The 19,304-nt window shown below is 31.8% G+C and overlaps 1 protein-coding gene across 5 annotated transcripts in view; it reads left to right on the plus strand.

Annotated features, from left to right (window-relative positions):
• LOC110992453 (rho GTPase-activating protein 7) overlaps positions 1-17,920 on the plus strand; it is a 174,774-nt gene extending 156,854 nt beyond the window's left edge. For 3 of the 5 annotated variants that reach the window (XM_045628508.1, XM_045628510.1, XM_045628512.1), the window contains 15 exons: positions 4,282-4,888; positions 4,974-5,116; positions 6,277-6,432; positions 7,162-7,271; positions 7,805-7,972; positions 8,207-8,319; positions 9,023-9,275; positions 9,645-9,748; positions 10,069-10,196; positions 10,870-11,029; positions 11,669-11,763; positions 13,547-13,684; positions 14,758-14,898; positions 15,596-15,772; positions 16,000-17,920. In XM_045628508.1, coding sequence (XP_045484464.1) covers positions 4,282-4,888; positions 4,974-5,116; positions 6,277-6,432; positions 7,162-7,271; positions 7,805-7,972; positions 8,207-8,319; positions 9,023-9,275; positions 9,645-9,748; positions 10,069-10,196; positions 10,870-11,029; positions 11,669-11,763; positions 13,547-13,684; positions 14,758-14,898; positions 15,596-15,772; positions 16,000-16,114 — 2,608 coding nt within the window. In that variant the 3' untranslated portion in view covers positions 16,115-17,920. The remainder of the gene's footprint in view (positions 1-4,281; positions 4,889-4,973; positions 5,117-6,276; positions 6,433-7,161; positions 7,272-7,804; positions 7,973-8,206; positions 8,320-9,022; positions 9,276-9,644; positions 9,749-10,068; positions 10,197-10,869; positions 11,030-11,668; positions 11,764-13,546; positions 13,685-14,757; positions 14,899-15,595; positions 15,773-15,999) is intronic. The other 2 variants (XM_045628509.1, XM_045628511.1) reach the window with 1 other exon arrangement.
• The last annotated feature ends 1,384 nt before the right edge of the window (positions 17,921-19,304 follow it).

The following is a 19,304-nucleotide window of genomic DNA, read 5'->3' on the forward strand; positions in this document are numbered from 1 at the left end:
GTTCCAAAAAGACATTTTGATTTATTTTAATGATAATTTTCCCCTTTATTCTCCTTTTTCCTTTTTATTGTTCGTTCTTTAAAGTCCAAAAACCCGCAATAGCCAGAAAACACAGGATCTCCGACCTCTACCACATGCGCTACCACCAAATATAAACCAATCATAGCTGACGAAGATAACAAACTTATTCATACCAATACCATAGAAATAGAGTCGAAGCCATTGCAATTATTAAAGTCGAATATTGTTATTAAAGCTAATAATTTTGTGTTATGAATGCGAGTCCAAATTCCGTTGATGCTTGTACAAGAGCTGTCAGATTTAATGGACCCGGTAGTGTGTCTCATTTCACACGTCCATATTTGATCAGCCGTTTAATGACGGCTATCGTTAGTGTCGATACATTTTAGTTTAAACGATTTGAATTTAGAACATTGATCCTATTATTTTTTAATACGCGAAAGTTTAGACGTTTGTTGCGTAATAGCTTCAAGATACCTCGAAATGATACGGAAAGAAAAGGGATCCAAAATACGCTTAGTAATCCCTTTGAGGAGCTAAGACCTTTAGCAGTAGTTAAACTGTCTTGGTTTGATATTGACTAATTACCATTTCCGGTTAAATAGGTGACGCTCGCAGCACTTCCTTTGACTGTCAATGATAATAGACCTCAGCCAACCCCTGACCATGCATCCAAAGCTAATGTAATCTGGGACACTTTTTGTAGATTTAAAATTAGTACATACATAAACTTTATACATACATAAACATAAAATTTGTATTACAGAATTAAATCCCTTATCTATTGAATGCTTTATTTTTATTAATGTCTAAGAACCTTTAATGTGCATAATAAATAGTTGGTACAGTACTAAAATCAGTTGAGTATAGCAAATTATACATAATTGCGCCTACCGGCTGTTTGTTCTACTTACAATTTGGGCACTCAGCCCTTCACCTATCACGTTTCTATTTAAGATTGCTAAACCGTAGGAAATATTGGGCGCTGCTTTCCGCTTGGCCATACTTAAAGCGGTTTTTTAATTTTAATCAGTAAAAAATTATATTTCTCATATAATGGTGTTATGTCCTGCTATACTTTTCTGTAAAAACTAGTCGCTTTAAGTCTTATATATGAAAAATTCTCTGATTAAATAACAAATTACATTAATTTCAGATAAGAAAAAATAAATCAATCACGACGTATATATTATGTCGCAGCCAACTAGCTGAATTAGCTGTTCATTTAACAGCCTAGCCGTTTAACTAGCGGCCTGAATGATGTTCAGCCAGTTGATCACACAGCTAGGCAAATGACTTGGATCGATGACGTTTCATTACTTGGCTATCCGGTTGATTGTTAATTTAAATATAATTTCACTTTCTGCCACTCTCAAACATGAAAAGAAACTCTTCACACTGTCAATATGGCGTAGGCAAACCACAACTTTAATGGTGTTTTTCAAAATTACATGAAAAACAACAAGTACAATAAAAGAGTGTGGTGACATTAATAATGTGAATTTGGCTGAAGCAATTTAATTTGAAAAGAAATATTTTATGTCGTATGTTTCATCTTTATTATTTCTGCCAATTTTTTTCTATTTTAAACGCTACGACTGAATATCTTTCAGGCTGTTAGTTAAACAGCGCGGTTTAGTTAAAACGCCACGCTGTTAATTAAACGGCTAATTAAGCTAGTTGGCTGTGACATATAGACGGTAAAGTCTCGATAAAAAGTCAGTGACTGTGTTAAATAAAAATAGCCTATTTCTTTGTCCAATATTTCCAAATACAATAATTCAGAATAACTTTGTATAGAAACGAAACAATTTCACGTTTATTAGGAAATTCGCTTCCACTCATGCCAGTACTCGTTGCGTAAGCTACAATAACCTATAAAAGGGCATAATTTTTGGAGCGTAAAGCTCTTAAAGTTGATTAATTGTTAAAATTTCAAATTTCACTTAATGACCGGATGAGTACGGACATTAGAAATATGTTTCACACGAACATGATTAGTTAATTATACACCGTTTTAATTAGAGACCGCGAATGTTGACTTTGATGGAAATATTGCTTAGTATGTTATTATGGTTTAATTTAAGTGATATTGCGTGTTAAAAGAAATAATTATACAATCTATGTGCGCACTAAGATATTGGCTATAAATAGAATTTTGAAATCCTGAAGCAATATTAATTCTACTGAAACGGCGAATTATGTCCTATAAAATAGATCAGTATTTTATAAGAGGTAATTCGTTTTAAAATTTACTTTATAAATATATAGTTTAGTAGTACTTATAGCAATTTATTGAATTTAATAATCAGTAGAAACTTAAACATAATAATAATAATAAAAATAAACCACTAAAATAACATAAAAACGTTAAACTTTACCCTTAATATGTCTTTTGAAAATAATTAATTGAAGTATAAAGTTTTTGCAAAAATTACTTGACTTTGTACACATTCTTAAGAGTTCACTATACCACGGCAAGGTACTCCAAAGAATTTCTTAAGTAGCGTAAAGATTTCTAGGTTATTGTCCTCTTTATTTGAAACGGCCTTGTGCGTTTTTAATTTAATATTTCTGTTGAAATATTAAGTGAAATTAGCTTATAATTAAACTATAATCTTGTTCGATACGGTATGATTTTATTATGATACTAATTATTGACTGCAGATTTATTCGAGTTGGATTTGTTCGAATGGTTCAATATTAATATTAAGGACTTCAATACAATTGTTAACCCCATATTTTAGGAGTAGAATATCTTCTTATAAATTAAAAATAAAAAAAATCTACAATATCAAATATCATTAATTATTTTCTTGAAAGAAAAGAAATACAATCAGCTTTATTCAGATAAACTGTTAGAATTATTTATATTCCCAAAATGATAGTAATAGACATTCGACATCTATCAAGGGTTTATTTAAATTATCTCATACAACAAATTAATTCAATATAATTTAACTAAATTTAATCTGGCTTTCTCTAGTCGAAATTTTGAATATTGCATTTAGCAGCAAACGTCGTTTGCCTTATAAATTGTTACTAATTGCTACCTTTCAACACAGTTCGATGATATTAGGGTTGCCAACAGGAGTTTTATAAGAAATGTTAACAAATATTCGAAGGACATTATTTCCTAGATATATCATTGCATATAATCATACATTTTGTTTGTCACCTAATAAGAATTTGTTGATCATGACTTTAGGCTATTATCACAAAAATAAATTGTTTTATACTTCTTTCCGTCCTTCATAAATCGATAAAATTCACATTTTATATAAAAAACCATTGTGGAATATAATATGGTAAACGAGTTTTTTAAAGGCTTTTTGGTAATTTTCACTGTTTGACAACCCTAGGATTTAAAGATTAAACGTGAGATGAAAACCTTCAATTCATTTGGATGACATGATAATTTTAGCTTCGTTACTTCGTCTTCGTCTTTGACGTACGAATATTGTTTATGACTTCCACCAAATATGTCTCATATCGATTACTATCTTGCCTTATTGACAACTCATACATGTGGATGTTTTGGCTATTTTTAACGAATAGATTTAAGTAAAACTTTCCTACAAATTTAGAGGGTCTTAGTGTATTAAGAAAGTAAACACAATTAATCTTTACGAATCTCCTAAATTCAGCACAGACAAGAAATATCTGCCGCTCTTGTAGTTTAGGAATATCTTTTGTTCCTTAAAGAGTCAATTAATATATCTGACCGCCTTTGTGAGAAAACATTAGATTTTTTTCAATCTTGAATTCTTGGCTTTACTATGACTAACAAATGCCCTAAATCTTGTTCTTATCTTGACTTTATTTAAAAACTTTTGGTTGTTTTAACTTCTTACTTAATATTGAAGAATGACCTACTTAAACTTTTAAACTCATATTCAGTCTCTAAAGAAATCTGATGACTCTTCCTATCTTGAGTGCAACACTACGGTCGTTCGTCCGATCTCTAGCTTTTTGGAGATTTGGAATTTTGCGTAGCCTATGCGAGCAATTAACATTTATTTGGTTTGTGAAGGAAACGTGTTGTTTCCTTCACTAACCAAGTAAAATAAAGTAAATGTGAGGAAATTGGCATGTCTCAGGCCCAAAAAATGTTTCAGTCAGATGGGTCGTCTATTTTCTTATAGAAAATAACAAATGCAGTATAAAGAAAAATTTAAATTCAGTGAAATAGTCATATGTTCCATTAAAACTTTTAAATTTACTATGTTGTAAGGTTCCTTAAAATATTTGTTTTTTCAGATTAACAGTTCCTGGTCAAACACATATACAGTTACCAAGCGATAAAGAAGATGACGATGATACAGGCACAAGATTCCGGCGGACGGGCTCAGAAAGGTTGCGGGACGGGGCAAAAGCCTTACTTCGACGAGTCGAATCGCTTAAGACGAGAAGAAGAAAACGCCAGAACAGAACAGAAGTTATTGTATCGTCACCGCATTTCTTAGATGCCCAAGACAAATATCCAGATCTAAACTACATAGATATGACACCGACGACTCCGTCAGCCTTTCCGTTCCCTGACTTCCATAGTTCTCCGTTACATGCACCAGCAATAAGAACCCAACCCCCTTCTCCTATGACTATCATGCCGCCATCGCCAATAGCTCCTCTTGAACAATCCTTTATTTTACACACACCCTTTGGAGACGACAGCTCAAGTTACGCTTCAGATGGCAGTATGGGATCTAGCAATAAAAGTTCTAAGTCAAAATTAGGTAGAGCAAAAAAAATATTTCACAGAGGGCTGAAGGGTGATGATTCGAGTGCCCTGAGTGATTCTGAATGTCAACCGGCTAGCTGGAGGCATAATTATTATAAGGATCAAAATACGCATCATACGACAGAGGTAAGTGTCTTAACACAATAATGAAAAGTTTATAAGGTAACTGATTAAACTGAACGGCACTTGACACCCTAATTATAAATTTCAGGTATACGTAGAGCCATCGTCACCAATGGACCTTAAGCCTGATCCAGAAATTCTGCGGGAGGTTCAAAAGTCACCAGGGCACACACCACACCGGCGACAAGCGATCAGAACAAGTTCTCTGAATTTGGGAAAAGATGGCCAAAAGTAAGTAAGATTACAATCTGTCATTGGCCTGTATTACTTTTTTATTTGATATTACTAAAAAGGTGTATACACATCGATTAATAATTAAGTCCACCGTTTCCCGTCATAATGTATAATAATGATTTCTTCAAATTTTACGGTACTTTTTAGTAGATTTTACATATTTCTTAATCAAACATAAACCGATATCACGACAAATATTGCTTTGACTTTTAGTCATTATAGAGGTTTTGCTCTCAAAGTACAATGAGGCTTTCTCATTACCTTTTTACAAAGTAGCCAACTTCGACACCGTTAGCTAACAATAGCGAGCGGTTAATTTTTGATGAGTTTGTGGAAAGTTTCGAGTTTAAACAAACTGTACAAATACTTAGTGTTTGAAGACACTTGGATTCTTGGCATTGTTCACTTTTCGTAAAGTTTTGAGTTTCAATTAAATCCTCAAGGGATGCTTTCAAAAAATTCAATAACAAGACTAAGGATGTAAATCGGTGTTCTTCTAAAGGCTAAAGTACCTTTTAGGCTACTACCGTAAGATATAAGACTATTCTTCAATTTAATTCGAGATAGTTTTCGCCAAAAAAATACAATAAACCGAACAAATAAAACCAGTTTTACTGTAAAATAAATTCCTAAAACGATTTGAAACGAAACGATTAGCCTACAACTAATTGTCCCAGACACAATTACTGCGTGTAATGGACATTGGACAATGGTGTATTCGTATGTTAATGTGCGACTGCGCAACTAATGTGCGTTTTTCTGTTTCTGGAGCAACGAACTCAAATTGTACCGTAAAGTCTATTTTATATTGTTGCACGATTTCTACCTCTTTGATTGTGAGGAACTAGGCATTTGTCCTAATTCAAATGACTTTTAATATTAATCATTAAGAATAAGAACTATATATTGCTAAGAAATGTAGACAAATTTAAGTTTCTCAACTAGATTTCCAAAAATCATCTGTAACGTACAAACACGCTTATCTCATAACTAAGTCTCAACAAGTATAAGTAACAAAATATACAAATCATCGCTTTATTTTACACTGTACTATTGTATTACTTATATTCACAGATACAATTAAATTTTCCCTTAAATTATATACATAAATACATATTAGGAATTTATGAATATTTTGTCTAACTAAATTTTAACAGTTTTTCCACGTACAGATTTCGCGATAGAAGTTTGAAAAGGGACAAGTCAGCATCAAGAAGTTCAGAGATGGACAGCAGCCCCAACTCAGCTGGGTCCAGGTCACAGGATGGCGACCAGGATGATGACGATGACAGCATCGACATAAAATCTAAAAAGTGAGCTATTGTACACTTGTCATTAAGTTTTGTTTGTTATATTTTAGGAACATATTGACTCTTGGTATTTCATACGTAGTTTCAAACAATGTATTTAAATATTCATATAAGTGGGTATCTAAGTAACTTTACTAAAAAATAATAATAATAACTAATAAGACTAAGGGTCTGTTTCACAATGTCCGGATAAGTTCCAAATAAGCTATTTGTTACTTATTGGTATGATAAATAGTATTTTTGCGTTTCACGACTGTCAGATAGCGCTATACGTCATGAAATTCGAAGTATCTTATTTGGAACTTTTATCTTTCGAATAATTTAGCTGTTGCATAGCTATTTGGCCCTTTATCCATACATTGTGAAACAGGCCCTAAATAAATTGGTTATAGTATCTAATAAGTAATCCGAAACGGTAATGTAATGTAATGGATTTTGTTGAATCTACTAAAAATGAAAATTTTCTCCATGACTTTTTTAAATTTGTTTAAAATAATCATATATCTGTTACCAGTTCTACAGCTATCAAATATCTTTCCTTAAAGATTTAATTAAACTAACCAATAAATCTACGAAGACAATATATATTTGAGTCAAACGTTTAATACATTTGACTCAAATATAAATTGTCTTCGTCTCCTCAATCCGTCAACACTTCTACTTGCGGCAAGGTACTTACTAGCCAGTCATGACTTCCTGTATATGTTCCTAAAAAGTGATCTCTCTTTTCAGAAACAATATACAAAGGTGGTATTCATTTAGAACGAATACGCTCAACGGTGGACCGAAAGCGAACAACACGCTGCAGCCGGCACCAAATCAGAAAAACCCTGAGGCCTATTGTAAGTAATGATTAAATCGATAAGGCTATCGTTAATACCTCTTCGCTAATAACTATAGTCAAAGATTGATATGAAGAATTTGATTTAATGACCACGTTTCATAATCAATATGATCTTGTGGCTTGATCACGGATTAATATTAAGAGTGTTTTATATACTTTTTTTCGATACTTAGACATTGGTTATTCTTTGTATCTCATCGCAGAAAGTGTATTCAAATCATCGAGTTTCACAGTAATAATTTTACTTAAGTATGAAATTTGTACCACCCGCGATCAGGGAGGCACTAATAAGGATTTTGTTGTAGTTGAGGTGTTTTGTTCGATTTCTTTGATAATTTTAGCAAATACTATGGGTATATAGAAGTACCTTCTCCGCCTAAAACCAGAAACGTTTATGGTTAAACGTACTATACTACCATCATTATTATGTACACTAACAACCAAGCCATGGTGTGTTTTATTTAAATTAGTAACAGTATAAATTTGGAATCCAATAAAATAATGTATATTTTTCAACTACAATACTTTCAGTATCAAGACCTATGTCATCTCTATCCTGCGGCCAGTTGCACATATTACGGAAACTCGCATTGCTACGCCTGACAGCTTGTATGGAACGGTACTGTCCATCTCACAAGTCCGGGTGGAATTGGGAACTACCCAAGCTAATAAGGAAAATTAAGACACCGGACTACAAAGGTATACTTTATTTGTTTCTAGTTGCATACATAAATACAAAATATTTTTTATTATAATTTGGTTGCAATATCTATACGAGTACGCATGAAAACGAAAACGAAGTTATTATGTAAATATAGCTTTGGTTTCTATAATAACTTGTTTTCGGTTTACTTTTGGGCATAACAAGGATAAGCCTTTATATATTTTAATAAAACAATTATTTATTTCTTATGAGTTTCGGTATAATTCCAGACAAAACAGTATTCGCAGTCCCTCTTACGGTGTCGCTGCAGAGGACGGGGCATTGTCTACCAAAGCCGATTCAGTGTGCCCTTAATTGGTTGAAACACAATGCTATGGATCAGGTAAAATCGCCATATAAGAAATAAATATATTCGATTTCCAAACTTTTTATTAAAAATTATTTTATTAAATCATAAATTCACATGTTATTTAAAATTAAAAATACACTTTTTTACTAAATGTAAAGTGATTGGTAAGCACTCTGTGGCAATATCCAATTTCGCGTATCTAAGGAAAAATGTATATAAATAAAAAATAAATTCGAGTATAAAAATTTAGGGATTTAATGTATACAAATTTCCAGTTTAGATGAAATACCTATACATATTTATACCTACATTACCATTTTTATAACATAATAAGTATTTACTAAATATACTTTTAGTAAATACTTATTATTGTTATAAAAATGGTACGCTAACTAACGCCACTATTTTTACGGTTAGAATAACTTTATTTCTCATATGAATTAAAAAATTCGCTTACTGAAAAAAACATTACAAGACTAAATAATTATTACTAGAACGCACAGAAGGTACCTATACAAAAATTCACAAAACAAAAATGCAGGTAGACACAACAAACTCGAAACCCAACCAACAAAAACATAGGTTTATGTACAAAAATCTTTTGAATGTTATTCTGAAGCGAACTTAATTCCTGAAATAACTATTTATTTTTTGTCTTGATCAATTGAAAAGTAAATGTGTGAAAATATACATATACCCTATATTTTGAAGGTTTATTAAATTTAATTATGTTCAGATGGGTATATTCCGGAAGGCGGGTGTGAAGTCCCGGATAGCGAAACTCAGAACGATGGTAGAATCCGCCGGTTCAGCTAACGCCGCATTTGCCATAGAGAATATGAACACCACAGACCCAACACATTCCAGCCTAAACTTCGAAGGTGCGCAAGCGCATGACGTTGCAGATATGGTCAAACAGTACTTCAGAGAGTTGCCTGATGCCCTATTAACTAATAAATTGAGTGAAACCTTCATCGCTATATTTCAACGTGAGTGTTTGTTTATTTTTAGTAGCTTAATACAATTCATGAACCATTAAAAAAAACAGTTGAATTATAGTGTTATGTTATATATGTAATATGATAATTTATTTCTGCAACTGTACAGTATTACTTTTAATTGTCTTTGGTAATTACAAAGGTATTTTTAGGACGACAATATTTACTTAATAAACCCCGCACCCTTATACGCAAATGTCATCATCCAAACTTCATTATTATTTCGTCAAAAATGTATTACGTCATAATAACGAAAGCAAACTAGCTATTGTTTTTAAAAAATAATTTTTAGTCATTTTTTTTTAATTTTCCGATATAAGTAATTGAAATTCTTTAGATGCGTTTGATCTGCTTTTACAGATGTTCCAGAACCGTTAAGGCCTGACGCAGTACAATGCGCGTTGCTTTTGTTACCCGAGGAACATCTCGAAGCGCTTCAATCATTACTTATGTTTTTGGCTGAGGTATTTTATAAATCTTTATATTAATAAAATCCTAATATTTGTATCTTGCTAGTATTTCTAGATCTGTTTGCCAGTCGACAAAGGCCTTCTCCAACCTTTTCCATTCTTTAGGAGGGTTGCCGTCAATTTTTTCTTAACTTTCTAATACTTTAATGTAATCTATGTTTATATGTGTACACACATATACACAAAATGTCGAACTTACTGTTATCCAATTCTCTACGATGTCCATTCAGTGTTGCTGTAAACTTTTAATCTATAAATATAATTAACGTTTTTAATTCTGTTACTTGTGAATTGTAAATACATTTCGTTTTCAGGTGGCAGAACATTCCGCTGTTAACCAAATGACAGCATCAAATCTGGCTGTGTGTTTTGCGCCAACTCTTTTACGGCTACATCATACTATTCCTCACACTGGCAGCACCAAAGAAGGCAACTCGAATAGGTAAGACATACAATAAATAATCGTTTTCTGCGCCATCAGACTTTAATTAAGGAGGATTTACTCCTCTGTTTAATACAGAGTATTGATTTTTGTGAAAGATTTACTGAAACAATCTTTGTAGCATTATTAAGAGAGTGTTTACGGTATTTGATGAAATTAAAATTTTATGAGTGTGTATTTTTTGTTTGTAAAGTATGAGGGTAGTATCAAATTTATGTATGGGGCCGTTCATAAAATACGTCACACTGAAATCAGCTTTTTTTGACCACCTTCCCCCCCCCCCCCCATTGTCACGCTGTGTCACACTTTTTGTGACCCCCCCTAGAAATATTTCGTCACAAAAACTAAGACCCCCCCCCCTACTGAGTATGATAAATTGTAGAGAAATAGTATTTTCATTTGTTACTGAATCGAGAGCGCAGGGTACGTGGAAACGTTACTCTCTCAAGTATTGGAAAAACAAAGAAACCCGTTGTGAGCGCTCATGTCATGTAATAAACGGCGAACGTCACGCTGCCCTATACCCCCCTCCCCCCTGTCTTGTCACACTCGGCCAGACCCCTCCCCCCCCCCCTTGTATGCGAACGTAATTTATGAACGGCCCCTTTGAGATGATGAATAACCCAAAATAAAAATCCCGTAACTGTTTCATAGCGACTAGTTTTTTTTCTAGGATGATAATAGAGAGTGTAGCAGATCAACGCCAGATTAGTGAGAGCAGAGCAGCTCACGCCTGTCTGCTGCTTCTCATACAGAAGCATCAGCAGCTGTTCCTAGCACCTGCTGATATGCTTGCTAGGTGCAAGTTCAACTACTTTGAGGAAAGCGTACCAGTATGTTATTATTCATAATTCAATATGTTTAATATTTAAATATTTCAAAGAATTCAGATACATTTAAGATCTCAGTTAACTCATTCAAATGTTTATTAACTAGTTCAATGATTTGTAGTGCCTATATTTATATCTCTTCACAGCCTGCACGATTTCTGATGTGTATTTACATCTGTTAAAAGTTTTTGTATGAAAAAATTTGCAAATTTGACCATGTTTAAGATGAGATTGTGACTCGAAATATGAATTCTATAGGAGTCTTTGACGAACTTTATTTTTTACTAGCACACTCGGCCAAGCGTTACTGTGGCTAAGGTGTTTGTTATATTACATAGAAGTAAACTATTCAAGGGAAACGGTAGGAGAACTTATGTGAAACGTTGGTACTTTTAACACAGCGCCATCTGTTAGAATTGTATCAAATAATAAAATAATATTGCGGGTATAAATTGAGATGTAAGCTATCCTATCTTTCAAGTTAGATCAAACTGCATACGGTGTGCAAATTTGATTGATATCGATTCGGTTGTTTAGGAGTCCATAGCGGACAAACAACGTGACACGTAATTTATATTTATTAAGATATATGGTGTTCCTAATTTTATTTGACTAGTTTTGAATCTTGAATTATTTTTTCAGGTCGCCTTAGAAGAATTAGGTGCAGATTTCAATCAAGACTGGAAAGGTTTCCAGCAAGCCTGTATTAAGGCGCTATTAAAAGAAGCCAAAGAAAAGTATGTTAATCCCTTATTCTCGATAAAGATATTACAATAACGTAAAAATCTTCCGTATTATACCGAGTTATAATATGGTTAACTAACTTATTTATTTACTAACATTACTGTCGTACAACGACTAAAATTATAAATTATGATGTTGAATAGTAGTTATTAAGAAAAATTCAAATTGTTCTTAATTCATTTTATTGTTCTGTTTCAAACATTTTAGGGTTATATTTGTTACACGTATAATTAGAAAATTAAAATTTAAAAAACCTGAATCGCTGAGCTGACAACGGAGCTTATTCGTAATGCATTTTGTCAATTTTAATTGGAAAATTATATGAGCTGTTTAAATTGAATAGATAGTACTCTTAATTTACGAATACTTAGTGAAATAAATATAATTCTAGTACTGTTGACTTGTTGCCTTTTTCCCATTTTGAGTATTAAGAAAACATTTATTTTCTTTAATCTATTTTAAATTCATCTGAGCATTACTAGTTTTTATTATAGATCTTATTTAATTGACCTTTGTAGTGAGTTCCTGTAATAACTAATTTCGTGCTTTTTTAGAGTCAGTGGGAAGTCAGGGAAGAGGTGAGACTTCGATGTTAGTCGGTTGTTGATTGATCTTACATCTTCATTTCAATCTGTTCTTTACTCTTTTACTATCAATATATATTCTTTTCTTATTTCTTCGAATATAAAGTTTTTGTTAGTTAAAGTCGCGTCAGTAACACATATTTTCTGAAGGTCGTTAGACATCGTCATCACAATCATCAACAAGTATGCAACTTGTTAATTATGATAATTTTATTTATCAAAACGAAATATTTTAAAAATAATATCATTATAAAATTTAGTTTAAACCAATAGATTTGTTATGTGTTAAAAAAGACATTGAAGGATCATTAATAATAATTATGATCGTAAAGAACAGATTACATCATATTCATTCGTAGATGTCATGTGAACACTGTTTAGGCTAGATGTTTGATGTAAAGACAAATTGGTTGATTTGCCGTTAAAATGCACCTAGTATAGGATGTTTTGCGAACACATCTTAACGAATGTATGGGCGTGTGAATGTTTAGAATATTATTATTAATCGTCATTATGATGTAGCTAGTTTCTAGGCAAGTGTTTTAGAACAAAATATATGTTGAATAAATCTATAAGAATTTTATATGCAAACAATAATTGTGCCCTTATCCAATATAATTTTCTTTCTTTATATATCATATATATATATATATATCACGATAATAAACAATTCTAATAGTAAAAATGATTTTTAAATGAGCAGATAATTAAACGAATTTAAAAAAAAAAAAGAAAAAAAGAACATAAGTTTGCTTTCGAATAGTTTCAAATAGAGATCGTATGTAGGCGTTATAATAAGTTATTATTATAAGTATTTGGAATTAAATTACTTATAAGTTTATTGAATTTAGTCTCATAAATAACATTTGTAAGAAAAAACGTTTGATTGACGTTAAAGTAATTGAAAACACGAACATATATCAAATTATGCTGCCAATCCTATTAAAAACTATAATTCATTCGACCTAATATAAAAGAAATACATGACGTACTAATTATCGGGAATACAATATTTATTTATTTATTTATTGGGAAACCAAACAGATACATCCTTATAATAAAAACAAAGTCAAAAATAAAACACAATACAAACACATTGGATGCATCCACAACAGGTTACACTTATACAACCATAAAAATAATACATGACAACAACAATACATTTTGATATCAATATAAACGTATTTAACAGAACGCGTGGTTGGATGTCAGTATCGGGGGCTGCAGCTCACGTGGAGCTGTGCTGCAAGAAAGTTGGTGATGGACATCCGCTGAGACTCTGGAGGGCCACTACTGATGTTGAAGCGCCGCCTCAGGAGGTTATGCAGAGGTAAGCTAAAACATTTATCACTACATATTATAAAACAAAGACGCTTTCTCTGTCCCTATGTCTCTTTGTATGCTTAAATCTTTGAAACTACGCAACGGATTTTGATGCGGTTTTTTTTTAATAGATAGAGTAATTCAAAGGTTTATTAAATTAAATTAAAGGTTAAGGTATATGTATAATAACATCCATTAAATAGTGGAGAAGTACCTACTATTATTTTTGAGGTTTCTAATGTGATATCGTAAATAATTACATTTTTTCCGCTTACATTGCAAACGCAGGCTGAACCCTACGAGTTTTATCAAAATAATGTACTAAGTATTGTACACATTGAAAAGGTCTACAGAAAAGTCCGTGATGGTATATGTCTATCTCTTATGGATAACCCACATTTTTATATACAACGTTAACAAATTTTCTGTAGTGTATTTAGTACATATCAGCATTGCACCCGTGCGAAGCCGGGCGGGTCGCTAGTTCATAATAAATTGCACATAGTATGTTTCAATTCAACGTAGGGAACAGACGAAGTTTCATCTATTTATTTTAATTTTATTTATTAATGTTTACCACATCATACATAGTACTAAATTTACGGCATACTTTACAAAATCTTCCGCTTAAAATGTAATACAATTATAAACATAAGTGTTACAAAAAATAAAATTAAACCATATATAATATAAAATAAGCACATAATAAAATAAAATATAAATCGGTTGAGTAAAAATTTCCTTTTTTTTCAGTTGTGCAATAATTGTTCATATCACATTTATACGTATTATACAGTTGTGCTTCGTTTGAATGCGTTAATCTTGGGACTACTGTTATGAATTTATTGAGTAAAGCAATATAAACGGAATCCCACCGGGTGGGTTTGCTTATAAATCAAGAAAGTAGAACGTGAATATAGCTGAAACTTTTATAGTTAAAAGTTCCTTCCCTATCTTTCGATACACAACTTATAATGTCTATTTTTCATATATATATTTCTAGATTTAAGGTGTAGCCGGTAGCGAAAAATATTAATCATCGGAATTTTTGTAATATTGGAGACGTTAACTTATTTATAGAATACTCCGAGAGCGGCATATTTGGGACGATTCACTGATCAAGTGGAGAGTCGCTGAGAAATTAGGGCCCACTGCAGAGATTTTTCAGTTCATCACTGCTTCCACTTTCAACTTACCACCGAGGGACTATTGTGTTTTGAGGTAATTTTATTGAGGCAACAATGCCCATACAAAATAATTAAAAGTATTTAATGTTGCTTGTTAACAAAAATACGAGTTTAAATCTCAATATTTAATGATGAAAACTTTGATAATATATAATTTAAAAAGATATTTAAAAGTAAGACTGTTACTAGTATTATTTAGTATTTTGTTTTATTAATAAAAAAATAATAGAAATTGTACATAACGTAGGTCGATGGAACATAGGTTGATTTAAATGAACTAAATTAAAATCATCATTAATATATACAGTACCTGGAGCTTTGCTCGGTATTTTTATTTTTTTATAAATTGTGTTTTTGAAATTATATATAAGTACGAATTACGTATACTAATAAAATCATGAAATATGAACAATATAGATTATATATGCTGGAATAGCTTTAGTATTATTATTCGCCAATAGATGTCAGGAAGATTCATTTTTCAGTTTAAATTGGGACTACTCAAACACCACCTTTTTGTTATTTTCTATCATTTATTCCTAGCTAGATCGATTTATCGCCCCCGAAACCCCCCGTTTACTAAATTTCATGAAAATCGTTGGAGCCGATCCCGAGATTCCAATTATATATATATATATATATATAATATATATATATATATAAGAATTGCTCGTTTAAAGATATAAGATAAGATATATAATTTGAATCAAAAACTTGAAAATGTTGTCCAGATCGTGGCAGCAAGGCGGGGGCGGCGGCGGATGGTGCGCCGTGGCAGAGACCTCTGTGGCCCACGGGGCTGCTCCCACCGAAGGCTCTAGAGGTGTCGTCCTGGCCTCAAGGTACTTAGCCCAACCCGCAGGCAAGGGGCGAAGTCGCCTTGTGCATTTGGCTAGGGTTGATACTATGTAAGTACTCCTTGTAATTTTATCAACAGTAATCTATACCTTTTACAAAATTTATTTTAAACTAATTTACGAATAACACTGTTTTCGTTTTAACTTCTCTGTTCTCTTTCCGCACACACTTTTCTGATCATTTAGCCATTATTTTAAAAACCGTGCAGAGGAAAAATATTGAATATACATATTTTTACTATTTCTTTTCCCAATTTTAACATTTTGTATAATTCCAGGGGCAGAACACCAGAATGGTACAACAAATGCTACGGCCATATTTGTGCTCTGTACTTAGCTCGTATTCGAGCCTCATTCAAGCATAATACAGAAGGACCCGAGTCCAATGTATGATCAAAGCATTCCACTTAAGTACGGTCCATATTGGAACCAACTTAAGTTAAGCCTTGAGGTAAGGCTAATATTGTCTGCGGTTTGTTGATATTATAAAGTATATCGAACGTCAATATTCTATTCACTCTTTAGTATTGCCAGCTCTGTTGTAAAACGTCGAAAACGTTAAATTATAAGGAAAAGATTATAATTGATAGTATTTTAATAAAGAAATGGGTAATTAAGTGAAATGGCTTGCACTTACTCATTCCCCAATTTTTTTTTATATAGAACAGGGGGCAAACGGGCAGGAGGCTCACCTGATGTTAAGTGATACCGCCGCCCATGGACACTCTCAATGACAGAGGGCTCGCGAGTGCGTTGCCGGCCTTTTAAGAATTAGTACACTCTTTTCTTGAAGGACCCTAAATGTAACACAAAATGTAGTTAAAATATAATAAATTATAATATAATATGAAAGTTCGAGTTAGCCGAGCGCAATTACGCAGCGTTACCCATTTCTATTATGATTAATCTAAAAATTGCAATACCTTAAATGCATAATATTTTTGTCGAGATACTTATTAGGTTAGAATATTTACCTACCTCTAATAATTCAAGTTTTATCTTAAACCCCAAATGGGACCTACCAAAAATCCTGACTGCGTATTTGACACTTAGTTTTAAATTACTCCCCTTTGGTGCAAAATGTAAATATAGCATAAATATATATTACTTTAACATCACAAATTAACTACGATGGATGTAATCTCAGTTAAAAGATATTTTACCATACAGTTATCGTAACATATCGCTAGTCATAATATTATATACATATATATAAAAGTTTGAAACATTATTCACCGTACCTGCCTGTGTTCAGGAAAATATAGTATTATTATAACAAATAAAATGTAATCAATCAATTGAAATGCACTCTTCTGGAATCTTGGAATTTTAATATTAAAATATGTTGATCTATTATGATATTTTATTGTAAAAAGTCTGATTGTAAATAGATTTACAATATAATAAATAACGTGAACATCACAAACTATTTTAAATTTAGTAGTTGTTTAAGACGCCGTTCGCTTTTTGAAGAATGCCATTTCATTTGCCCCATTTTAAAATATGAACTGGGATCCGGTGCACTCTTTAAAAAGCCATGGCATGGAAGCCAAATATCACAATATTATATTTAAGAAATTGTAAATATGATGCAATGATATTTTGATGTAGTAATCTCAAATAATAATTTATGTGTTGTTAGTTACCTGTGGAATCACAATTTTAATTATATTTAATGTTTGGTGCCCCTAATTGTATTTTGCAACTAAAATATATTAGTACATAATTATATTAAATAAAACCGCACTTTAAAATCTCTCCATAGAAAGAAAATTGCCATACTTCATCATCATTCCGAGTTTTAAGAATGAAAAATAGGTACTTAGTAAAATGATCATTCCATACACTTACACTTTATAAATCTACCTTATATACGACAGGACTTTATTAAGTAACCTATTTAGATTATAACTTTCTCAGAAATATAGATAAAACCTACTCGATACCCGCCTAAAATTATGCGAAAAAAATATAGAAACAGGTCTTCTATATACAAAAATCCATAATGCCAGCCAAATTATAACCATAACACATTAAGAAAGCAGAATATGTAATTTCTTTGAATTAAAGAAACAGAAAGATAATTTATTTTACTAAAATGTGTAATACTCCATACTACCTATTGATATGTGTAAATAACTATAAGTAATGCATTGTGATTTTATTATCTATGAATTAAATGGACCATTATAATACAAACGGCATTTTTCTTTGGTAAGTCCCTGAGTCTCCCTCTCAAACACATTTTGGGTTTCAAATTTGCAAGTGTAACAGTCTAGATTTAATGTTATTATAACAAGACCAGGCGGCCTTACGTCTAATCACAGTCTAGAGGCTGAATAATACGGGCGGTTATATTATCATAAAAATTTGACATTTCATAGTAATGGAGTGCATATACTATCACTACACATTAGGAATCTACTAATAGACGTATCGATTACAAGGTAATAGAAAAAAATACGATTGAAGTCAAGCTAGATAAACATTATTCAGACTTAGCACTAGGAAAATCAACCGTTGAGAAATTGATTTTCTAAGTTTAAACGAGGCAAAATGAGCACCGAGGACGATGCTGGCTGAGGACGCCCCAAGGAGGCTGTTTAACTTCTATATAATATAATAAATGTAATCTACTTAGCATTTATAACTTTATTAGTAATCATAAAAATCAAATATACAGTATTTACAATTTTCTTAACCTACATAGTGATAATAAAATTAAGAAAATAAAAAAGAAATTTAAAAATTTTGATCCCTGTGGCAGTGTACGCTGGCAGCATTTTAAAATACAATGTACAGTACAACTGTATCGCAATACTTATTCGTCTTAAATATGCGTTTAACTGCATGCATATTTACTGCTCGACAGATGGCTATTACAATCCGACGATTGGTATTATCACACTTTTGGATAAAAGATGTCTATCTAAGATTGTCAAAAAATGGATTGAGATAGGTTATTGGTTTTAGGCGCTAAGCGATGTCAAATGTGTCAAAAATTACATAAAAACGATGGTTATACAGCTGTTAAAACTAGATTAAAGTTATAATGGCGTTCTAAAATAAGAGAGTCAGAGTGGAAATTCACATGCTCAGCTACTAGGTTTACACTATTAGCAGAAACTACATACTATGTTAATTAAGTATCGTAAACGTTACATAGACGTTTTTAATCGTGTGAATATTACTGAATTAATTTAAAAACGCCCTGTTACAAACTACAATAAGGATATGGGTCTAAAATCACCGCAGGGAACAGCAGTTTGTACATACTTATTGATGTCTTTATTCTATATTATAATGTCTGGTAATGTTAGGATAATAATAAAATTCCAGTTAATATTGATAGAAAAATGGTTATGAACTAGAAAGATCATCGTAGTAATTTGAGGTTTAGTAATTTTAAAGAAACCAATGAAACCTTGCTTTATAGCTAACCCAACAGTGTTAGAAGTAATGCTTCGACTTATGATTTTTTTTATTTGATTATACATTCAAAAATGTATTGTTGCTTGTAGTTTTATTTTATTTATTAGTAATATATACATTAAACAATCTTCTGTATTTTATCTACATATTC

The sequence above is a fragment of the Pieris rapae genome, chromosome 6 (assembly GCF_905147795.1).
Source record: "Pieris rapae chromosome 6, ilPieRapa1.1, whole genome shotgun sequence".
Classification (NCBI taxonomy): Eukaryota; Metazoa; Arthropoda; class Insecta; order Lepidoptera; family Pieridae; genus Pieris; species Pieris rapae.